General features: G+C 42.3%; 1 protein-coding gene across 1 annotated transcript in view; it reads left to right on the top strand.

Moving 5' to 3' along the window:
- ZCWPW1 (zinc finger CW-type and PWWP domain containing 1) overlaps positions 1-20,517 on the top strand; it is a 37,340-nt gene that overhangs the window by 16,089 nt on the left and 734 nt on the right. Inside the window, exons 8-17 of the mRNA XM_034988176.1 lie at positions 4,435-4,551; positions 5,294-5,414; positions 6,253-6,328; positions 6,734-6,838; positions 8,023-8,106; positions 8,917-8,983; positions 9,412-9,515; positions 18,610-18,670; positions 19,204-19,338; positions 20,315-20,514. Of these exons, the coding sequence (XP_034844067.1) occupies positions 4,435-4,551; positions 5,294-5,414; positions 6,253-6,328; positions 6,734-6,838; positions 8,023-8,106; positions 8,917-8,983; positions 9,412-9,515; positions 18,610-18,670; positions 19,204-19,338; positions 20,315-20,514 (1,070 nt within the window). The remainder of the gene's footprint in view (positions 1-4,434; positions 4,552-5,293; positions 5,415-6,252; positions 6,329-6,733; positions 6,839-8,022; positions 8,107-8,916; positions 8,984-9,411; positions 9,516-18,609; positions 18,671-19,203; positions 19,339-20,314; positions 20,515-20,517) is intronic.

The following is a 20,517-nucleotide window of genomic DNA, read 5'->3' as shown; positions in this document are numbered from 1 at the left end:
CTGTTTCTTCCAGTTGCCAGGGACAGGTGAGTCCTCCTGGAGTAGGAAGGAGGAAGGGCAGTATCTGATAAATACAATCCATTTGTATGAAGTGAGGGAAAAGAATGGAGTGTCATCACAGGAAATAAGGGAGACCTAATCAAGATTGGGCCAGTCAGGGAATGCAGCTGTAAGGAGATGGCTGTTAAGCTGAAATCCGAAGGAGGAGCAGGAGTAGGAGAAAGAGTTTAGGGAGAGTGCAGTTTGGCATATTCTGGGTATTAAAAGGAAGTCAGTGTGATTGGAGTTTGGAGAGCAAGGAGAAGCAAGGCAGGAAAGTGGCTCTGGATGAATGTACAAAGTGAGGATTTTATCCTCAGTGCAGTGGGAAACCACTGATGAGTCTTCACCAGGGGAGTGATGTCATCAAATTAGTATTTTAAAAGGCTCCCTTTGGTGATTAATTGGCGAATGAAGTATGTAGGGACAAGAGTAGACAAGTGAGTCCTAGGATTAGATACTTTGGTGGCTTGGAGGAGGATGATGAAAGTGGAAACAGAAGTGGATGGTTTTAAGATATGTTTTAGAGGTAAACTTGTCAAAACTTGGTAGTGAATTGGATATTGTGTGTGAGAGAGACGAGAATATGTTAAAGATGATTGGTTTCTGGCTTGAGCAGTTACATGAGAGAAGGTGGGGAAAAGTGGAGGAAGAACACATTGTGGGATAAGATCAAGCATTTGGGTTTGGGCCTGTTAGGTTTGAGCTCTTTGTGAGACATCCAAATGGTGAAGTCAAAGAGTGAGGTGCCTGTAGGGATCTGGAGCTCAGAACAAAAGCTAGAAGTATTATTCATCTGTCTGTGGTCAGGTGTGGAGATGGGTCTCAAACCTGTAGGAACGGGCGAGCTCGCCTCAGGAGAAAGTGTAGCATGGGAGCAAAGGCCCGTGACTGGGCTTTGGGATCCCAACATTTGGAGACTGAGTGGAGAAGGAGGAGGAAAATGCCAGAAAGAGTGGAGGCGGGGGAGAGGGCGAAACGGAAGGAGGAAGGATCACAGAACCCAAGGAAGCAGGTGTCCACTGAAATGCTCTTTGTGTCTCTGTGCCATCAGTCTTCATTATCATAGAGCTGTGTCATGAGCCTCAAACAGTTTTCTGGAGCACATCATCCTCTCTTCTAAGTTGTTTGAAAGGAAACTTTAAAGAACCGTGTGTTGCTGTCATTAGAAATTTTATCCCAAGCCGCACAAATATACCTAGTTCTACATCATTAGGATGACTTTTCTCCATTCATTTGCTCACGAATATTCATTATTTTCACAACCAACCATTTATTTTATTAATCTGTGTTTACTTTTATGGTCCCTGGCCCCTTCTCCCACTCTTTTTTCTAGTCTTGGTAGGTCTCCTCTATAAACATCAAAAACTATCATTGGCAGCTCTTTTTGTTTTGTTTTGTTCTGGTTTGGCTTTTTTGGATGATACTGTTTTTATGTATACAAAGTTTCCAGATTTTATATTATCATATCAAAGACACAAGATGCCAGCACATAGTGATCAGAAGAAAACCCAGGTAGGAAGCCAACACAGAAGGTTCCAGTGGACCTGGGCTAGCTGGGCCTGTGCAGAGTCCTGATACCACCGTCCATTGGCCCAGAGGCAGGGCTGGCTTGTTGGGCACCCTCACAGGAGGCCTGTGCCTGAGCCAGGTCCACAGGGGCTCTCTGTGGATTGCCCAGTGGCATCCGCCTCTAACTCCGAATTATAGTCCTTCTGTCTTGGTCCTTGCTCAGCTTTCTCTGGTTGCTGAGGCAGAAGGTAAAGATCTGTTTGGGCTAGACATTCTCATCGTCGTGGGATGGGGGTGGTAGCAGCGATGGAGGGGCTGCCCAGGAGTGCAGCGTGGAAGAAGGCAGGCCCCAAGTGGCATGGCTGCCTGTCACTGCAAGCCTTGCCTACCAGCATTACCGGAGGCGTGGATCTCACTGACCCACAGCAGTTGCTGTGGTGTCGCCCACACGTGTGTGTTCCAGGCTCTGCTGCTGTCTTTTCAGACTCACGTATCGTTCCTGACCAGTGCTTTTTTCTTCAAATTAAATTAATTCAGAATGTGATGCATAATATGAACTACCTTGAAAGGACCCAAATAAAAGTCAACTGCTTCTCTGAGGGCCGATTTCAGGGGGATGGAGGGCATCCCTTATGTTCAGGCATGGAAGGTAAAACTTGACAGTGGGCAAATGAACTCATTGGAGAAACATACTGGTTGATATTGTTAATTGTGATGGTATGGTGTAGACTCGTGTGCCTGGTTATGTGATATTTCTCTAGCAATGCTCAGTTGAATGAATGTAGGCACAGAAAAGGTAGAATGTGTTTATTCAAGGTTGTGTTGGGCCAGCTAGGTGGGAAGAAGGACAGAGGGCAAGGGAGTTGAAGATGTCTGCAAGAGACTCTAAGGAGTCAAACCTGAGTAAGTATAGTGAAGAAAGGAGGTCGCTACTAGATTGGGAAGAAGTTAGGGGCCAGTGGATTGGTGATCTAGATAAAGTGAAAGTTCCTTAGAGGTCTTTGGGCAAGTGAGGTGGAAGGATGGGGCATTTTTTTATCAGAGAGGGATGTTTGGATAAGTGGGTTCAAGGGTGTGTGAGGTCCCTATGGATGACTGAGTGGGGCATGCAGGAGGGGAGTGCATCACGAAAGTGAAGTGCATTACTGAGGTGGCATGGAAGAAAAGACCAAGGAACTCAGAGAATGGGGTGCTTCTTTGAGTTACCTCTTCATCTGGAATGAGGGCAGGAGATGGATAGGAGGAGGAGAAGGCTGAACCAGATGCCAGCATCTTTTCAAGGGAGACGAGAGGGTGGTGTAGTCCCATGGCATGGATCTCAAGGAAGGAAGCGTTTTTGTTTTTTTTGTTTTTTAAGATTTTATTTATTTAGGGCCCTCGGTGGCTCAGTCGTTGAGCGTCTGCCTTCGGCTCAGGTCATGATCCCGGGGTCCTGGGATTGAGTCCCGCGTCGGGCTCCCTGCTCGGCGGGAAGCCTGCTTCTCCCTCTCCCACTCCCCCTGCTTGTGTTCCTGCTCTCGCTATCTCTCTCTCTGTCAAATAAATAAATAAAATCTTTTTTTTTTTTTTAAAGATTTTATTTATTTATTAGAGAGAGAGAGCACACGAGCAGGGAGAGGGGCAGAGGGAGAAGCAGACTCCTGTCTGAGCGGGGAGCCCGATGCGGGACTTGATCCCAAGACCCCAAGATCATGACCCAAGCTGAAGGCAGATGCTTAACCAACTGAGCCTACCCAGGTGCCCCAGGAAGGGTTTTTATAGGAAGGAGGATAGTAATGGTCTGGAAGTGGTGATGAGTAAGGATGATGCTGACCCCACTTTCTGGCCTGGGGTGTGAGAGAGGGAACAGACTCCGCTTAGAGGGCTGTGGGTGAGGTGGGGTCAGGTAGGGACATTGTCATTAATGCATCACCAGGTTTCGAAAAGGAGATGGATGTTCAGAGAAGTTGAAGATATGTGGATTTTTTGTTGCTCTTGTCTAGAATTCTAAAGAACATAGTGGAAGGGTTTGGGACAGAGAGAGGAGAGCCTGTGAGGGGCATTGGGTCAACTTAGCAGATGTTGGGATAAAGAAAGGTGGGGATAAGGGTTTGGAAGGTAATGGATGAAAGGAATGCTTGGCCTTTGAGCAAGGCCTGAAGTAAATAGTTGGTTGAGTTGGTAGGCTTATCTCTGTCTTTTGGAAGGGGTTAAACTCAGGGCTGTTGGTCCCAAAGACTGCAACTTGGTGATTTGGTGACAGGTAAATCAGCTGGGACTCAGGAGCTCTGGATGTTGTACACAAAAGAGATGCTGGTTAGCTCTTCAAAAGAACTTTCCAGTAGTGACAGGCCAGCAGAGAACGAGGCACTAGCTGGAAAGATGCTGGCCAAACTTTTCAAGAACTGTCAATACAGGAAACACTCCTTTTCTCCTCGGGGGAAGGAGAGATTAATAGTATGGCATAGGAGGGCGCCTGGGTGGCTCAGTTGGTTAAGCGACTGCCTTCGGCTCAGGTCATGGTCCTGGAGTCCCGAGATCGAGTCCCACATCGGGCTCCCTGCTCGGCGGGGAGTCTGCTTCTCCCTCTGACCCTCTCATGCTCTCTCTGTCTCATTCTCTCTCAAATAAATAAATAAAATCTTAAAAAAAAATAGTATGGCATAGGAGAAAGACTGATATGTGAGACCTGGGGCCCGAGTTTAGCTCTGCCACCAATTTAGACTGATCTTCAGCAAGTCAATTATCTTCTCTGAGCTTAGTTTTCCCATTTATAAATCTAGGATTAGACTAGTTGATCCCTAAGGCTGTGTGATTTTGAAGGGAGTACATTGATTTTAGTTGGACTGAAGAAGGAAGGGCATATTTTTGTTTCATTTCAGTTTTTTTTTTTTCTTCTTGCAGGTCAATGCCTCGTCTGGGTCCAGTGTTCCTCCCCAAACTGTGAGAAGTGGAGGCGGCTTTGTGGGAACATTGACCCCTCAGTGCTTCCTGATAATTGGTCCTGTGATCAGAATACAGGTAGATAGGACTGGAGATGGTTGGGTTTCTTTTTTGTTTTTTAGTTTTTAATGGTTCTTCCCTTTCTTTCTCTGTATGTATCCCTTAGATTAAATATGTCATAGATGTAGTTATAATTCCAGGGGTCCTTGTAGTGTTTGGGAGAGAGGAAGGGATCATCCTGTTATATCAAGATGAATCTGGCATAATGGGCTAGAAGAAGACACCCTGAAGAGTTATGTTGTGGGAAGGGCCTGGGATCTAAATGTAGATTCTGAGTGAATTCCCCCTTCTTCAGCATTAGTCTGACCGGTTGGTCCTGGCTAGATTGTTGGTATTGGGTTGGTGGATAAGAAGGGATATGGGATATATGGGGGGAAAGTAGGTGAGAGAGAGCCAGTGGCTTAGAATTCTAGAATGTTTGAAACTACTTGAAAGAGATTATGATGATCTAAGCCCAGCCCAATTATTTTCACAGATGAGATAACAGAGTCTCAGAAAAATGACTGTCAGTCAGTGTCAGTGTCAGATAATGTGGGATATAGGCCGAAGTTTGGAATGTCTGTAAAGTACAAGGAGGCAGCACTCCTCCTCTACCTGTAGCTGCATATCCTCCACGGGTCTTTGTTCTTCCTCCATGCCTGTCTCCCAGGTGCCCTTTTGGTCCCACCTGCTGCGTATTCTTGTCCTCTCTCCTGCCCTTATCCAGATTTTTCTCTGATGGGGTTCTTTCCTTCCCTTCATTCCTTCTCTCTTTTGCCAGACTTGAGGTATAATCGCTGTGACATCCCTGAGGAGTCCTGGACAGGGCGTGAGAGTGATGTGGCCTATGCCTCCTACATCCCAGGATCCATCATCTGGGCCAAGCAATACGGTTACCCCTGGTAGGGCACCATGGCATAGTCAGAGCATCCTTCATGAACTTGGAGGTGGTAGATTCAAGCAGAGAGGGAAGGAAATGGAGAGTATTTATAATGGAAATGGTACCTGCCTTACAAAGAACATGGGATGAGGGAAAAGATAAAGTCCCAAGCCTGGAGGCTTTGAAAGAATGCATTTTCTAGAGGTTTCACAGGGAGGCATCTCCCTGGAAGAAAAGGTCTACCGATTCTACCCTGAGTGGATAGAAAAAGGAAGGTGGCTTTAAGGCATTTTTTTTTTTTAAAGATTTTATTTATTTATTTGACAGAGAGAGACACAGCGACGGAGGGAACAGAAGCAGGGGGAGTGGGAGAGGGAGAAGCAGGCTTCCCGTGGAGCAGGGAGCCCGATGCGGGGCTCGATCCCAGGACCCTGGGATCATGACCTGAGCCGAAGGCAGACGCTTAACGGCTGAGCCACCCAGGCGCCCGGAAGGCATTTTTTAAACATTGAGTTATGACGTATATATAAAGTAGAGAGAATGAAGATGGGTAGGATGGTTTCTTCTCTGGAGATGTCCCTAATCAGAAGATTTTTTCTCAGGGTTGATGGAAGGCCTAGAAGGGTAAGATACTCTTACTAGGAAGATTTTGAGTTTCTTTGTACACTGATAGAAGTCTCTTTAAGTCATTTGTTAGACTACTGAGGGAGATCCCCAAGGAGGGGTCTGTCTTTGAGATCCTTTTTTTTTTTTTTTTGCAAAACCTATTTCCCCTTTCTGTACATGTGTATTGATGAGTTTGTGTTGTGTTCATCTAAACCCTTCCTCTTCTGTCCCCTAAACCTGTTTGTTTTCTCCAGGTGGCCAGGCATGGTAGAATCTGATCCTGACCTGGGGGAATATTTTCTTTTTGCTTCTCATCTTGATTCCCTGCCGGTGAGTTTTCCTGGCTCAGGCCAAAGTAATGAGCAAATCCATCCTAACAGGTGTACAGAATTAGAAACAGACATAGCCAGCAGACATCAGCAGAAACAGACACTTAACTAGAGTGACAAAGACAGAAATAACTACCCACATATAAAAATAAACTTTTATCTAATTAAATATTTAACCATTACTAGGACATTTATGGTTCTGATAAATGTGCGTTGGTTAGGATTCCTGAGGTCAGGACGGAACAACAGACTGAGGTAGGGTAGGTGGGTCAGGTTTATGGCATCAGATGAGGCCCAGCACCTCCTTCCTTTTATGAATCCTCAGTTCTTCCCCCACCTTTTCTGGCTAGAGGGCCAAAGCAAGGAGAAGGACAAGAGGCCGTAAGAAAACCATTTTTTATTTCAGTCTAAATACCACGTGACATTTTTTGGAGAAACAGTCTCTCGTGCTTGGATCCCAGTCAACATGCTAAAGAACTTCCAGGAGCTGTCCCTGGAGCTAGCTGGAGTGGTAAGCAACCCCTGGGGGTCAGTTCCCTGTGATACAGGGAACCTGAAAACTAAATCTGCCTTTTATTTAACCTGATTTTCTCCCAGGGGAAGCTGTGTTGGGAGGAAGTCCCATGTCTGACCAAGTGTGCAAAGGTGAGGTTATTCATGAGGGACTCTTCTTTCTACCCAGGATTGCAGTGGGATAATGATTTTTCTTAGTCTCCTTCCTTGCCTGCAGGTAGGGGGTCTTCCTGAAGACTGCAGTTTTCTACAGTTTAGCCAAGGCAGGTGTGGCAGAAATGAGGGCACATATCAACTCAGGGTTTCTCAGTCAGGTACCATTTGGGGCCTGATAATTCTTTGTTGTGGAGGGCAGTCCTATGTATTTTAGCATGTTTAACAGCATCCCTGGCCTCTACTGACATCTAGCCAGGGGATGCTACTGCCTCTGACCTCAGTTGTGACAACCAAAAAAAATTGTCTCTAGACATTGCCAGATATCTTCTGGGAGGCAAAACCTTCCTTGGTTGAGAACCACTGAATGAAATGAACTAAATAATATTTCCTGCCGGGGTGCCTGGGTGGTTCAGTTGGTTAAGCGACTGCCTTCGGCTCAGGTCATGATCCTGGAGTCCCGGGATCGAGTCCCGCATCGGGCTCCCTGCTCAGCAAGGAGTCTGCTTCTCCCTCTGACCCTCCTTTCTCTCATGCTCTCTGTCTCTCATTCTCTCTCTCAAATAAATAAAATCTTAAAAAAAAAATTTAAAAAATAAATAATATTTCCTGCCTATAATCACTTTGGGTTCAGCCAGCCTTAGAAATAAGCAGAGGCCCAGCAGCTCTGGGGCCTTCAAAAATTAAGCAGTATTAAACCAAGTTGCTGGATCTGAAGAAATTTGTGAGAAGCTTAAAAGTGGAATCACCTGAGCTCCTTTAATCTTGCCTCTCCAAATTTTCATGGGATTTACTGTGGAGAGGACACCAAAATGTTGGTTGACTGTATTGCTAGCAACTGGTAACAGGTTTGTTATGGGGGGATAAAGGGAGATTGTGTCTCTAAGCTCAAAAGATTAAGAATAGGAGTATCAGATCAATATCAGAAACTGGAAATAAACGTAGTTAAAGATCATGTCTGGTGAGTAGCAGTATGTTGGAGTCACTTCTTAAATATTTATCATTGACTTTAATCTTCCTCTATTTCAGAAAAAGTGCAGGAACAAGGACTGCAACCAGAAGCTGGGAGCAGCCCTGATGATGGCTCAAGAGGCAGAACAGATCAGTATACAGGTGAGTGTTCAGACCACACACCTGCTCCTCTTTGGGACTTGGGACACAAAGCAAACCATGTACTCTCTACTACAGAAAAGTGGCTTGTCCTTCCCCATCATCCTGTCTTAGTCTTAGAATTAGTCTTTTCTTCCCAGGCCAGATTCCCTTGACTTCTTAAATCATTTATTCTTGGGGCGCCTGGGTGGCTCAGTTGGTTGAGCGACTGCCTTCGGCTCAGGTCATGATCCTGGAGTCCCGGGATCAAGTCCCACATCAGGCTCCCTGCTCGGCGGGGAGTCTGCTTCTCCCTCTGACCCTCCCCCTCCTCATGCTCGCTCTCTCTCATTCTCTCTCTCTCAAATGGATAAATAAAATCTTTTTAAAAAATCATTTATTCTTTCCCCTACCCTTGGACAAATGGGATCTTCTCTCATCCCACAGAGAGACAGTTTGTAGTAGGGGGCATCCTACCTCCCTATTTAACTTTAGATCTCAGATGTATGTGTCTTAACCTCTCTCTTATGCAGGGTCAGTGTTTACCCTCAAATTCTGCCTTTGGGGGTGCAGTGGAGAATGACAAACTGAATTATAAATAAACTGGAAAAAAGAGATTATAGTAATATAGCATATAATTATATAACAATATAAATATTATAAAGATAATACAATAGTTAATCTTCACAGAAATTGAGATAAAGAGAACATGAAATTTCAAGTAAAAATGGTATAGAATATGAATATAAAGTCCATAACTAAAGTCTTAAAGACAGAGAGCAAAAATCATCCCTGGGAGATAGTGGATGATGCTTTTTTTCTTGGTTTCCTCAGGAACGGGTTAACTTGTTTGGTTTCCGGAGCCGATACAATGGATCTGACAGTAGTGGGGAAGGAAAAGGTAGGATCAATAGGAGGATGAGGACTAGAGAAGGAGGTGAGGAGAGGACATAGGGAGGTCCTTCATGAGGGCAGCAACTGAACCTTTATTTTATATCCAGTGTCATCCACCTAGTTCTGGATTCTCTAACAGGAGGCTCTGCATGAATGCCATTGACCAAGTGTCCAGGGTGGATGGATGGATAAATGGATGGGTGAAGAGAGGAATGGAGAAAAAAAGAGGGTAGGAAGGGAGGGTGCGTGTTGAAGAGTGGTGGGACTTTGGAAAAGGTGGTGCCGTGATAATCTAGGGCCATGTTTTATGGAGAAAATGCCACTGGGACATGAAAGGCAGAGTTAGAAGACTGCTTCTCTGGGATCAGCGCCATTAACTCATCATCTAATTTATTGGATAAATTCTTTAGCCTTTCCTTCCTATTCCTGTTCTAGACTTAAGTCTTTCTGGGGCTAACAGCCCAGATTCCTGCATGGAGAAAGAAGAGGAAGAGTCAGAGTTGGAGGCGGAGGAGTTGGAAAAGGAGGAAGAGAAAAAAGTAAGATTGATCTTGGGGATTGCTTTTAGGAGATTCCTGTAGGATGTCTGGTTGGGCATGGATTTATACTTACTAGGGGACCATCCTGTGCCTGGCTTAGGGTGGCCCTGACTAGCTGGTCTTATCTCTTAGGGGTCTTCAGGGAAGGGGACTCTCCTCTTTCCTCAGTTATTCTCTCTAATATATCACATTTCTAGGAACTTATTTCTTGGTTATCATCTCAGTTCTTAGTGTAGTGCTTTGGTTCTTACTAGAGCAATTTCAGCGAATAGCAGGTTGCCTCTCTTCACTCTCGGTCCTCCCTTGTGTGGACCCTTAATCTTAAGTGTCTTAATAGTCATTCACTTGCCTCCTTAGGCTCTTTTCAAGCATATGAAATATAGATTTTTAAAAAAATTTTAAAGGGGCGCCTGGGTGGCTCAGTCATTGAGCGTCTGTCTTCAGCTTAGGTCATGATCCTGGGGTCCTGGGATTGGGCCCTGCGTCAGGCTCCCTCCTCGGCGGGAGGCTTGCTTCTCCCTCTCCCACTCCCCCGGCTTATGTTCCCTCTCTCCCTGTGTCTCTCTCTGTCAAATAAATAAATAATTAAAAAAAAAGATTTATTTATTTATTTGAGAGAAAGAGAGAGAGTATGTGTGTGGGACGAAGAGGAGAACACAGGGGACGCAGAAGGAGAGGCAGAGAGAATCCCAAGCAGACTCTGTGCTGAGTGGGAGCCCAATGCAGAGCTTGATCGTATGACCCTGAGATAATGACCTGAGCCAAAACCAAGGTTGGATGCTTTAACTGAGTCACCCAGGCGCCCCAGCCTGAAATACAGATTTTAAAAAAATACTTAAGGGCGCCTGGGTGGCTCAGTTGGTTAAGCGACTGCCTTCGGCTCAGGTCATGATCCTGGAGTCCCGGGATCGAGTCCCGCATCGGGCTCCTTGCTCAGCGAGGAGTCTGCTTCTTCCTCTGACCCTCCCCACCTCATGCTTTCTCTCTCTCTCAAATAAATAAATAAAATCTTTAAAAATAAAAAATAAAAAATAAAAAAAATACTTAAGACTTTTTTAAAGAGTGGTTTTAGGTTCACAGCAAAATTGAGAGAAAAGTACAGAGAGTTCCCATATCCCTCCTGTCTCCACACGTGCATAGCCTTTCCCATTATCAACACCCCCACCAGAGTGGCGTATTTGTTTACAGTTGATGAACCTACACTGGCACATTATAATCACCCAAAGTCCATTGTTTACGGTAGGGTTCATTCTTGGAGTTGTTATATTCTATGGGTTTGGACAAATACAGAACAATATGTATACATCTTTATAGGATCATACAGAATATTTTCACAGCCCTGAAAATCCTGTGTGCTCTACCTATTCACCCCTCTCCCCGCAACCCCTGACAACCCCTAATCTTTTTATTGTCTCAATAGTTTTGCCCTCTCGAGAACATCATATAGTTGGAATCAGACTGGCTTCTGAGAAATATACATTTAAGTTTCCTTCATGTCTTTTCATGGTTTGATAGCTTGTATCTTTTTTTTTTTCATCTGAATTTTTCCGTTTTCAACTCCTTTGGGTAAATACCAAGGAGCTTGATTGCTGGATTGTATGGTAAGAGCATGTTTAGTTTTGTAAGAGAACAAACTGTCTTCCAAAGTAGCTATACCATTTTGCATTCCCATCAGCCTTGAATGAGATTTTCTGTTGTTCCACATCCCTGCTAGTATTTGGTGTTGTCAGTGTTCCAGATTTTAGCCATTCTAATAGGTGTGCAGTGGTATTTCATTGTTGTTTTAATTTGCATTTCCCTGACGACATATGATCTGGAGCATCTTTTCATATTCCTATTGGCCATCTGTACATCTTCTTTGGTGACGTGCCCATTAAAATGTTTGGTCCATTTATTTAATTGTGTTATTTTTTTTATTGTTGAGTTTTATGAGTTGTTTATATTTAGATAACAGTCCTCAATCAGATGTGTCTTTTACCAATATTTTCTCCCAGTCTGTGGTTGGTTTTCTCATTCTCTTTTTTTTTTTTTTTAAAGATTTTATTTATTTATTCATGACAGAGAGAGAGAGAGAGAGAGAGAGAGAGGCAGAGGGAGAAGCAGGCTCTCCGCAGAGCAGGGAGCCCGATGCGGGACTCGATCCCGGGACCCTGGGATCATGACCCGAGCCGAAGGCAGACGCTTAACCATCTGAGCCACCCAGGCGCCCCGATTTTCTCATTCTCTTGACATTGTCTTTTGCGGAGTGGATGTTTTTAATTTTAATGAAGTCAGTCTATTAATTGTTTCTTTCATGGATCGTGCCTTTGGTGTTGTATACAAAAAGTCACTGCCATACCCAAGGTTATCTATATTTTCTCCTATGTTATCTTCTAGGAGTTTTACAGTTTTACATTTTTACATTAGATCTATAATACATTTTGAGTAAGTTTTTGTGAGGGGTGTAAGGCTGTGTCTAGGTTCATTTTTTTTGCATGTGGATGTGCAGTTGTTCCAGCATATTTGTTGAAAAGACTGTCATTGCCTTTGCTCTTTTGTCAAAGATCAGCTGACTATTTTTATGTGGGTCTATTTTGGGGCTCTCTGTTCTGTCCCATTGACCCATTTGTTCTTTTGCCAATTCTACACTGTCTTGATTACTGTAGCTTTATAATAAGTATTAAAGTTGGCTAGGGTCAGTCCTCCAGCTTTGTCCTTCTTCAGTATTGTGTTGGCTATTCTGGGTCTTTTGCCGTTCCATATAACTGTAGAATCCGTTTATTGATACCTACAAAATAACTTGCTTGGGTTTTGTTTGGAATTGTGTTGACTCTATATATCAAACTGGGAAAAACTGTTGAAATATTAAGTCTTCCTGTCCACAAACATGGAATATCTATTTATCTAATTCTTTGGTTTTATTCATCAGAGTTTTGTAATTTTACTCGTATAGATCTTGTACATATTTTGTTAGAATTATACCTAAGCATTTAAATTTTTTGGTGCTACTATAAAGGGTTTTGTGTTTTTAATACCAAATTCCATTGTTCATTGATGGTATATAAGAAAGTGATTGACTTTTATATATGAACCTGTATGCTGCAACCTTGCTATAAATGTTTATTAGTTCTGGAGTTTTTGTTGATCCTCTTGGATTTTTCTATGTAGGTGATTATGTTATCTGCAAACAGAGATAGTTTTCCGGTTGATCCTTGAACAGGTTTGAATTATGCAGGTCCGCTTATATGTGGATTTTTTTCCCCATAAATATAGTGCAGTATTGTAAATATATTTTCTCTTCCTTATCATTTTAATATCTTGTTTTCTCTACCTTTATTGTAAGAATACAGTATATAATACATATAATGTACAAAATACATGTGAATCATCTGTGTTATTGGTAAGGCTTCCAGTCAACAGTAGGCTATTAGTAGTTAAGTTTTGGGGGAGTAAAAAATTATACACAGATTTTCCACTGTGTGATGGGTCAGCTCCCCTAACCCCTGCACTGTTTAAGGGTCAACTCTATTTATTTCTTCCTAATGTCTCTATCTTTTATTTCTTTGTCTTACTGCATTAGCTAGAACTTCCAATATGATGTTGAAAAGGAGTGATGAGAGGAGACATCCTTGCTTTGTTCCTGATCTTAGGGGGAAGGCTTCTAGTTTCTCAGCATTAAGTATGATATTAGTTATAGGTTTGTTGTTTTTTTTTTTAAGATTTTATTTATTTATTTGACAGAGAGAAACACAGTGAGAGGGGGAACCCAAGCAGGGAGAGTGGGAGAGGGAGAAGCAGGCTTCCCGCAGAGCAGAAAGCCCGATGCGGGGCTCGATCCCAGGGCCCTGGGATCCTGACCCGAGCCGAAGGCAGACGCTTAACGACTGAGCCACCCAGGCCCCCAGTTATAGGTTTTTTTGTAGATGTTCTTTGTCAAGTTGAGGAAGTTACCCTCTCTTCCTAGTTTACTGAGAGTTTTGACCATGAATGGGTGTTGGATTTTGTCAAACGCTTTTTCTGTGTCTATTGATAGGATCATGTGATTTTTCTTTTTTTTTGCCCCTTGATGTGATGGATTACATTAATTGATTTTCAAATGTCAAACCAGTCTTGCATGCCTTGAATAAATCCCATTTGTTCATGGTGTATAATTCTGTTTATACATTGTTGGATTTAATTTACTAATATTTTGTTGAGGATTTTTTTATCTCTTTTCATAAGAGATACTGGTCTGTAGTTTTTTTGTAGTGTCTTTGACTGGTTTTGGTATTCAGGTAATGGTGGCCTCATAGAACGAGTTAAGAAGTATTCTCTGCTTCTTTTCTCTGAAAGAGATTATAGAGAATAGGCATAATTTCTTCCCTAGTTTGATGGAATTCACCAGTGAACCCATAGGTCTGGTGCTTTCTGTCTTGGAAGGTTGGCTACAGGTTACTGATTCAATTTTGTTAATAGATATAGACCTATTTAGATTGTCTGTTTCTTCTTGTGTGAATTTGGACAGATTATATCTTTTAAGGAATCGGTCCATTTCCTCTTGGTTATCAAATTTGTTTGCATAGAATTTTTCATAGTATTCCTTTATTATCCTTTTAATGTTCATGGACTCTAGTATATTGTCTGATATCAGTAATTTGTTTCCTCTCTCTCTTTTTCTTGGTTAGCTTGGCTAGAGGCTTATCAATTTTATTGATCTTTTCAAAGAACCAGCTTTTTTGTTTCATTGGTTTTGTCTACTAATTTCCTGTTCTCATAATCCCATCAATTTCTACTCCAATTTTTATTATTTCTTTTCTTCAGCTCACCTTTTTAAAAATTTTAACTGTTAATTTATTTGATTTTTGAAGGTGAAAAACTATTTGAGGAATCAAGTCAAACACTAATTGGGAATTGTGGTGGGGAAACACAAGGCTCACTTTGCTAACAAGCAGTATTTGCTGGAAGAATTTCAGAAAACAGTGCCAAGAGGCCAGCCTAGCTGTGTGGCCCTAAGGGAAGTCACAATATCTGAAACCCCAGATCTGCTTATCTGTTAAATGAAGAGATTAGGCCAGGTGACCTCATGACCTCTAAATGTCCTTCCAGAACTTAATTTCATCCTGCTAGGCTCAACAATTAAGGGCAAAGGACCATAGGGAAAGTGCTGTCCACTCAGGAGCCACACAGAGAAATTAAGAATTTTTAGAAAAAGCTTCAGGGATCTCTGTCATCACTTCATTCAATCTTCAGCTCACTTTGGATTTAACTTGCTCTTCTTTTTCTAGTTTCCCAAGGCTGAAACTTCAACTACTGATTTTAGATCTCTCTTCTTTTCTAATATGTGTTCAATGCTAAATTTCCCTCTAAGTACTGCTTTTGCTGTATCCCACAAATTTCGATAAATTGTGTTTTCTTTTTCATTTAGTTCATATTTTAAATTTCATTTAGTTCCATATTTTAAAATTTCTCTTGAGATTTCTTCTTTGACCCATGTGTTATTTAGAAGTATGTCATTTAATCTTTATGTATTTAGGGACTTTTTAGTTACCTTTCTGTTACTGATTTCTAGTTTAACCGTGTTGTGGTCTGGGAGCAGACACTGTATGATTTCTATTATTTTAAATATGTTAAGTTTTGTTTTATGGCTCAGAATGCAATAAATTTTGGTGAATGCTCCATGTGAGCTTGAGAAGAATATGTATTCTGCTATTGAATACAATGAAGTAACTTGTAGATGTCACTTATATCCAGTTGATTGATGGTGTTGTTGAGTTCAGCTACGTCCTTCCAGATATTCTGGTGTCCATGGATCTATCCATTTTTGATAGAGTGGTGTTGAAGTCTCCAGCTATGATAGTGGATTCAACTATTTCTTTTTGCAGTTCTGTCAGTTTTTGCCTTATGTGGTTTGGTGCTCTGTTGTTAGGCTCACTTTAAGGAATGTTGAATGTTCTTGGAGAATTGACCCCTTTATCATTATGTAATGCCATTCTTTATCCCTGATAACTTTCCTTGCCTTGAAATCTGCTTTGTCTGAAATGAAATAGCTACTCCTGCTTTCTTTTGATTAGCGTTAGCATGGTGCATTTTTCTATTTACTTTTATAGTGTGTATATATATATATCTTTATGTTTAAAGTAGACTTCTTGTAGACAACATATAGTTTGGTCTGTTTTTTAATCTACTCTGACAATCTGTGTCTTTTAATTGGTGTATTTAGACCATTAACATTCAAATTAATTATTAATATAGTTAGCTTCATATCTACAATATTTGTTACTATTTTCTATTTGTTGCCCTGTTCTTTCTTCTTATTTTTGTTTTCCACTCTTTTTCGGCCCTAAGTCTGTGTGTGTGTGTGTGTGTGTGTGTTTAAGATTTTATTTTTTAAGTAATTTCTACACCCAATGTGGGGCTTGAGCTTAAAACCCCTGAGATCAAGAGTCTCATGTTCTACCAACTGAGCCAGGCAGGCACCCTCCAAGTGGTTTTTTGTTTTGTTTTGTTTTTGGAGAGAGGAAAAGTGTGTGTGCAAGTGGTGGGGAGGGGCAGAGTAAGAGGGAGAGAGAGAATCTTAAGCAGGCTGCATGCTCAGGGTGGAGTCCCACTCAGGGCTTGATCTTATGACCTTGAGATCGTGACCTGAGCCAAAACCAAGAGTTGGGTGCTTAACTGCTGAGCCACCCAGGTGCCCCTCCCCACCCTGCAAGTGTTTTTAACTGAGCATTTTACATGATTCTATTTTCTCCCCTTCCTTAGCATATCAGGTTAAGATGTTCTTTTCCTTTGGCTTTTTCTGGGCTTTTTTTAAAGTTATTAAATTCCAGGCAGTTAACATACAGTGTAATATTAGTTTCACGTGTACACTCTAGTGACTCAGCACTTCCATACATCACCCGGTGCTCATCACAGTAAGTGTACTCCTTAATCCTCAGGGCTTTTCTTTATCTTTGATTTTTTATAATTTGTAGATAACATGCCTACATGTGGTTCTTTGGCATTTATCCTTCTTGGTGTTCTCTGAGCTTCCTGAATCTGTGGTTTGGTGTCTGAGAAACTTCTCAGTCATTATTGTTTTTAATTATTTCTTGGGTTTCTTTCTTTTTTTTCTTCTCCTTCTGGTATTCCCATTGTGCATATGTTACATTTTACAGTTATCCCACAATTCTTGGATATGTTAGTTTTTTGGGTTTTTTTTTTCTGTCTTTGTTCCCTTTGCTTTTCAGCTTTGAAGTTTTCTGTTGAGATAACCTCAAGCTCAGGGATTCCTCCTCGTCCATGCTCAGTCTACTAATAAGCCCATCAAAGACATTTTCTGCATTTCTATTGCAATGTTTTTGATCTCTAGCACTCCCTTTTGATTCTTTCTTAGGATTTTCATCCTTTTGCTTACATTGCCCATCTGTTCTTGCATGCTATTTTATCCATTAGAGCCTTTTGCATATTAATCATATTTGATTTCAATTTCCAATCTGATAATTTCATGCCATGTCTGGTTTTGATATTTGTTCTGTCTCTTCAAATTGTGTTTTTTGCCTTTTGATATGCCTTGTAGTTTTTTCTTGATTTCCAGACACATGTACCAGGTAAAAGAAACAGTTGTAAATATGCTTTTTTTTTTTTTAAGATTTATTTATTTATTTTAGGTGGGGAGAGGGAGGGAGTGTGTGAGTGGGGATAGGGGCAGGGGGAGAGAGAATCTTAAGCAGACTCCCTGCTGAATGTGAAGCCTGATTCAGGCTTGATCCCACAACCCTGAGATTATGACCCAAGCCAAAAATCAAGAGTCAGACGCCCAACCAACTGAGCCACTCAGGCACCCATAAATATGCCTTTAGTAATGTGGTCGTAAGGGTCAGGGGAGGGGATGTGTTCTATAGTCCTACTATTAGGTCTCATGTCTTTTTTCTTTTTTAAAAAATTTAACTTATTTAAGTAATCTCTATACTCAATGTGGGGCTCGAACTCACAATCCTGAGATCAAGAGTTGTACCCTCTTCTGACTGAACCAGCCAGGCAACCCTAGATCTCATGTCTTTAATGAACGTGTGCTCTGGACTGTGAACTTCAAAGTGTTTCTTAGTGTTTCCCCCCCATACACACACACCCCCGATTAGGTGGGACAGGATGGTTAGAGTGGGCTGGGGTTAAATATTTCTCTTCCCCCTGGACGGTCAGGCTCTGATAATATTCCGGTAGATTAGGCTGTGGTTAACTAGTTTCTCCTGAGAGCAGGCCTTTGTCAGAAGGATAGAGTGCTCTGGTATATTTCAAAATGGTTCCTTTTGCACTCCTCCTGCTGGAAGCATGAAGGGATTTTTCTCTGATATTTTATGTGAGAACCTGGTCAGATTCCTGGAGGTCAAACTCACAAAAGTCTGGGAGCACCTATAAGACTGGGCACCACTGGAGTTTTTAACTCCCAGACTTGTCTGCATTGAACAATTTATTTAGTACTGTTGAGGTTTTCTTGCCCTGGAACTGGTTCTTGTGAGAAGTACTGGTTCTTCTGCTTCTGAGTCTGTGCTCTGGTAAGTTATGTCTTCCTGCATTTGCCTCTCTGTCTCTTCAGGGTTGGTGGCCCTGTGTCCTTCCCTCTTTGATCAAAACAAAAAGAATTGTTGATTTTTCAGTCTGTTCAGCTTTTTTACTTGTTGTTAGAACAGAGTGATGACTTCCAAACCCCTTACATGTATAACTGGAAACTGGAAGTCCTGAAATACAGATTTTTTACTTTCTCTTTTAATCATTTTCTTATTGAGGAAAAATTGGCCTGTAACATTATATAGGTTTCAGGGGTACAACATTGTAATTCAATATCTACATGCACTATGAAGTGATCAACACTAAGAGTCTAGTTATTGGTTTAACTTTTAATTTAACAGTTTTTTTTAAATCATGTTCATGGCCTAACTTTATTTCTTTCTCTTGTGCATAAAGCCTTGTACTGATTAATACCAAATAGAATGGAAAGGAGAACAGTTTTATCTTTGTTGTCATTGATTTAAACAGTATCAGGCTACAGAACCCAATGTGACTCCCCTAACCACCCATCATTTCTGTAGCATCCCACTCTATTAAAAACACAATTATATGACTTCATTTGTATTTTCTTATTTTTCTCTCCCGTTCTCAGGACCCGACTTTGCCCAGTCCCAAGTCAGCCAAAATTCAGACCAAAAAACCCAAGGCAAGAGGTAAGCAAGCCAGCTGGGAACAGGTATATGTGGCCATTAAGGCAGAGCAGAAGCAGACAGTGGGAGGGGTCTGCAGGTCACCGGATCTTACTGACTGTCTCAGCTCTAAACTCTGCAAAAATGGTCAAGATTCCTACTAGTGTCACCAGGGAAGCTGTAACCTCCTCGCTTCTCTGTTCTGATTATAAAATCTTAAGTTAAAGGTGGAATGAATGTCTTAAATTCTTAGCCAAGAAGGATGACTTCCTGGAGGAGCCAGGCTATGAGGAAAAACATAATAAGAAGAAGGTCCAGAACGAAAAAAGGTGGGGGTGGGGGGTGGGGGCGGGGGGTAGAGAGAGAGAGGGAGGAAGAGAGAAACAAAGAGAAATATTTGGGAAAAAGGAAGGAACTGAGAGAACTCACTAGATTGAGAATGAGCAGAGGATGCAGGGCAGAGACTAACTGTGGGGAGTCCATGGACCCTTGCCAAACTGTCATTTAGAGAGAAATAAACAAATGTCCTTCATGGTTGGGGGGTGGGGGTGATGCAGGCCTAACAGATGGACAAGATGTGACCCTGCAAAAGAAGACAATAAAGAGAGCTCTGGGAAATGAATCTGCAGCCCCTCCTGTACCCATAATAGGAAGGAAAGAAGGGCGTGGGAAATCGGAACCTGACCAGCCAGGTAAGGCTCAGGGCCTGGGCAAAACTATGGGAAATGAGGTTCAAGTCTGTGTCTCCCCTCCCTGGATCATTTCTTAACTTTATAGCTTCTCATTACTTTTAAAAAGAATAAAAATTAGGGGCATCTAGGTGGCTCAGAGGTTAAGCGTCTGCCTTCGGCTCAGGTCATGACCTCCAGGTCCTGGGATTGAGTCCCATGTTGGGTTGCCAGCTCAGTGCGGAGTCTGCTTCTCCCTCACCCTCTGCCTCTCCCCCTGCTTGTGCTCTCTCTGTCAGTCTCTCTCTCTCTCTCGAATGAATGAATGAATAAATAAAATCTTTAAGAAAAGGGGCGCCTGGGTGACTCAGTCGTTAAGCGTCTGCCTTCAGCTCGGGTCATGATCCCAGAGTCCTGGGATCGAGCCCCGCATCGGGCTCCCTGCTCAGCGGGAAGCCTGCTTCTCCCTCTCCCACTCCCCCTGCTTGTGTTCCCTCTCTCGCTGTGTCTCTCTCTGTCAAATAAATAAATATTTAAAAAAAAAAATCTTTAAAAAAAGAAAAGAACAAAAATTAGGTATCTCAGATTGCAGAGTGTAGCACAAAATGGTTATTGATGTCATTTGATCCAAGGACAGGAGAATGGTGAGGAGTGGGGGAAACTGATGTTTATTGAGTATTGCTGTGAGCTGGCTAGATAGATACTCCTTGCTGGTTCCCTTTAATTCTTTCAATATCTCTATGACTAGACAGTTGCCATTTTAGAGATAAGGGGATTAAAGCCCAAAGGGTTTAAAATTTGCTCAAGACCCAGGACTAGCATATGGCTAGATCCGTGGCTTAAATCCAGTCTTTCTAACTCCAAAGCCCATTTTCTTTCTATTGAGAAAAGTCATCTTTCCCAGAGATTTTTTTGGAAATAGGAATTTAGGAGTTTGACTTGTAAAAGGGAAGGCCAGATGGCCTAATAGGACTCTCAGTTTCATCACTTTTTCATCCAGGCCCTAAGAAAAAATTTAAAGCTCCTCAAAGCAAAGCCTCAGGAACCAGCTTGTCTGCGGACAAAGAAGCTAGTATGGTGCCCAAGGGCCTGACCCCACCAGCTCATCGCAGGGTCTGTCCCGTGGGAGGGAAAGAAGGCTGGAAGTGTCCTCCAGAGGCTGGAAGTGTCCCCCCTGACGATGACGCCTCCAGTGACCTGGAC

The sequence above is a fragment of the Mirounga leonina genome, unplaced genomic scaffold (assembly GCF_011800145.1).
Source record: "Mirounga leonina isolate KUSES-001 unplaced genomic scaffold, KU_Mleo_1.0 Mir_454, whole genome shotgun sequence".
NCBI lineage: Eukaryota > Metazoa > Chordata > Mammalia > Carnivora > Phocidae > Mirounga > Mirounga leonina.
Note: the sequence above shows the minus strand (reverse complement) of the source record. Positions and strands in the feature narration are given on the sequence as shown.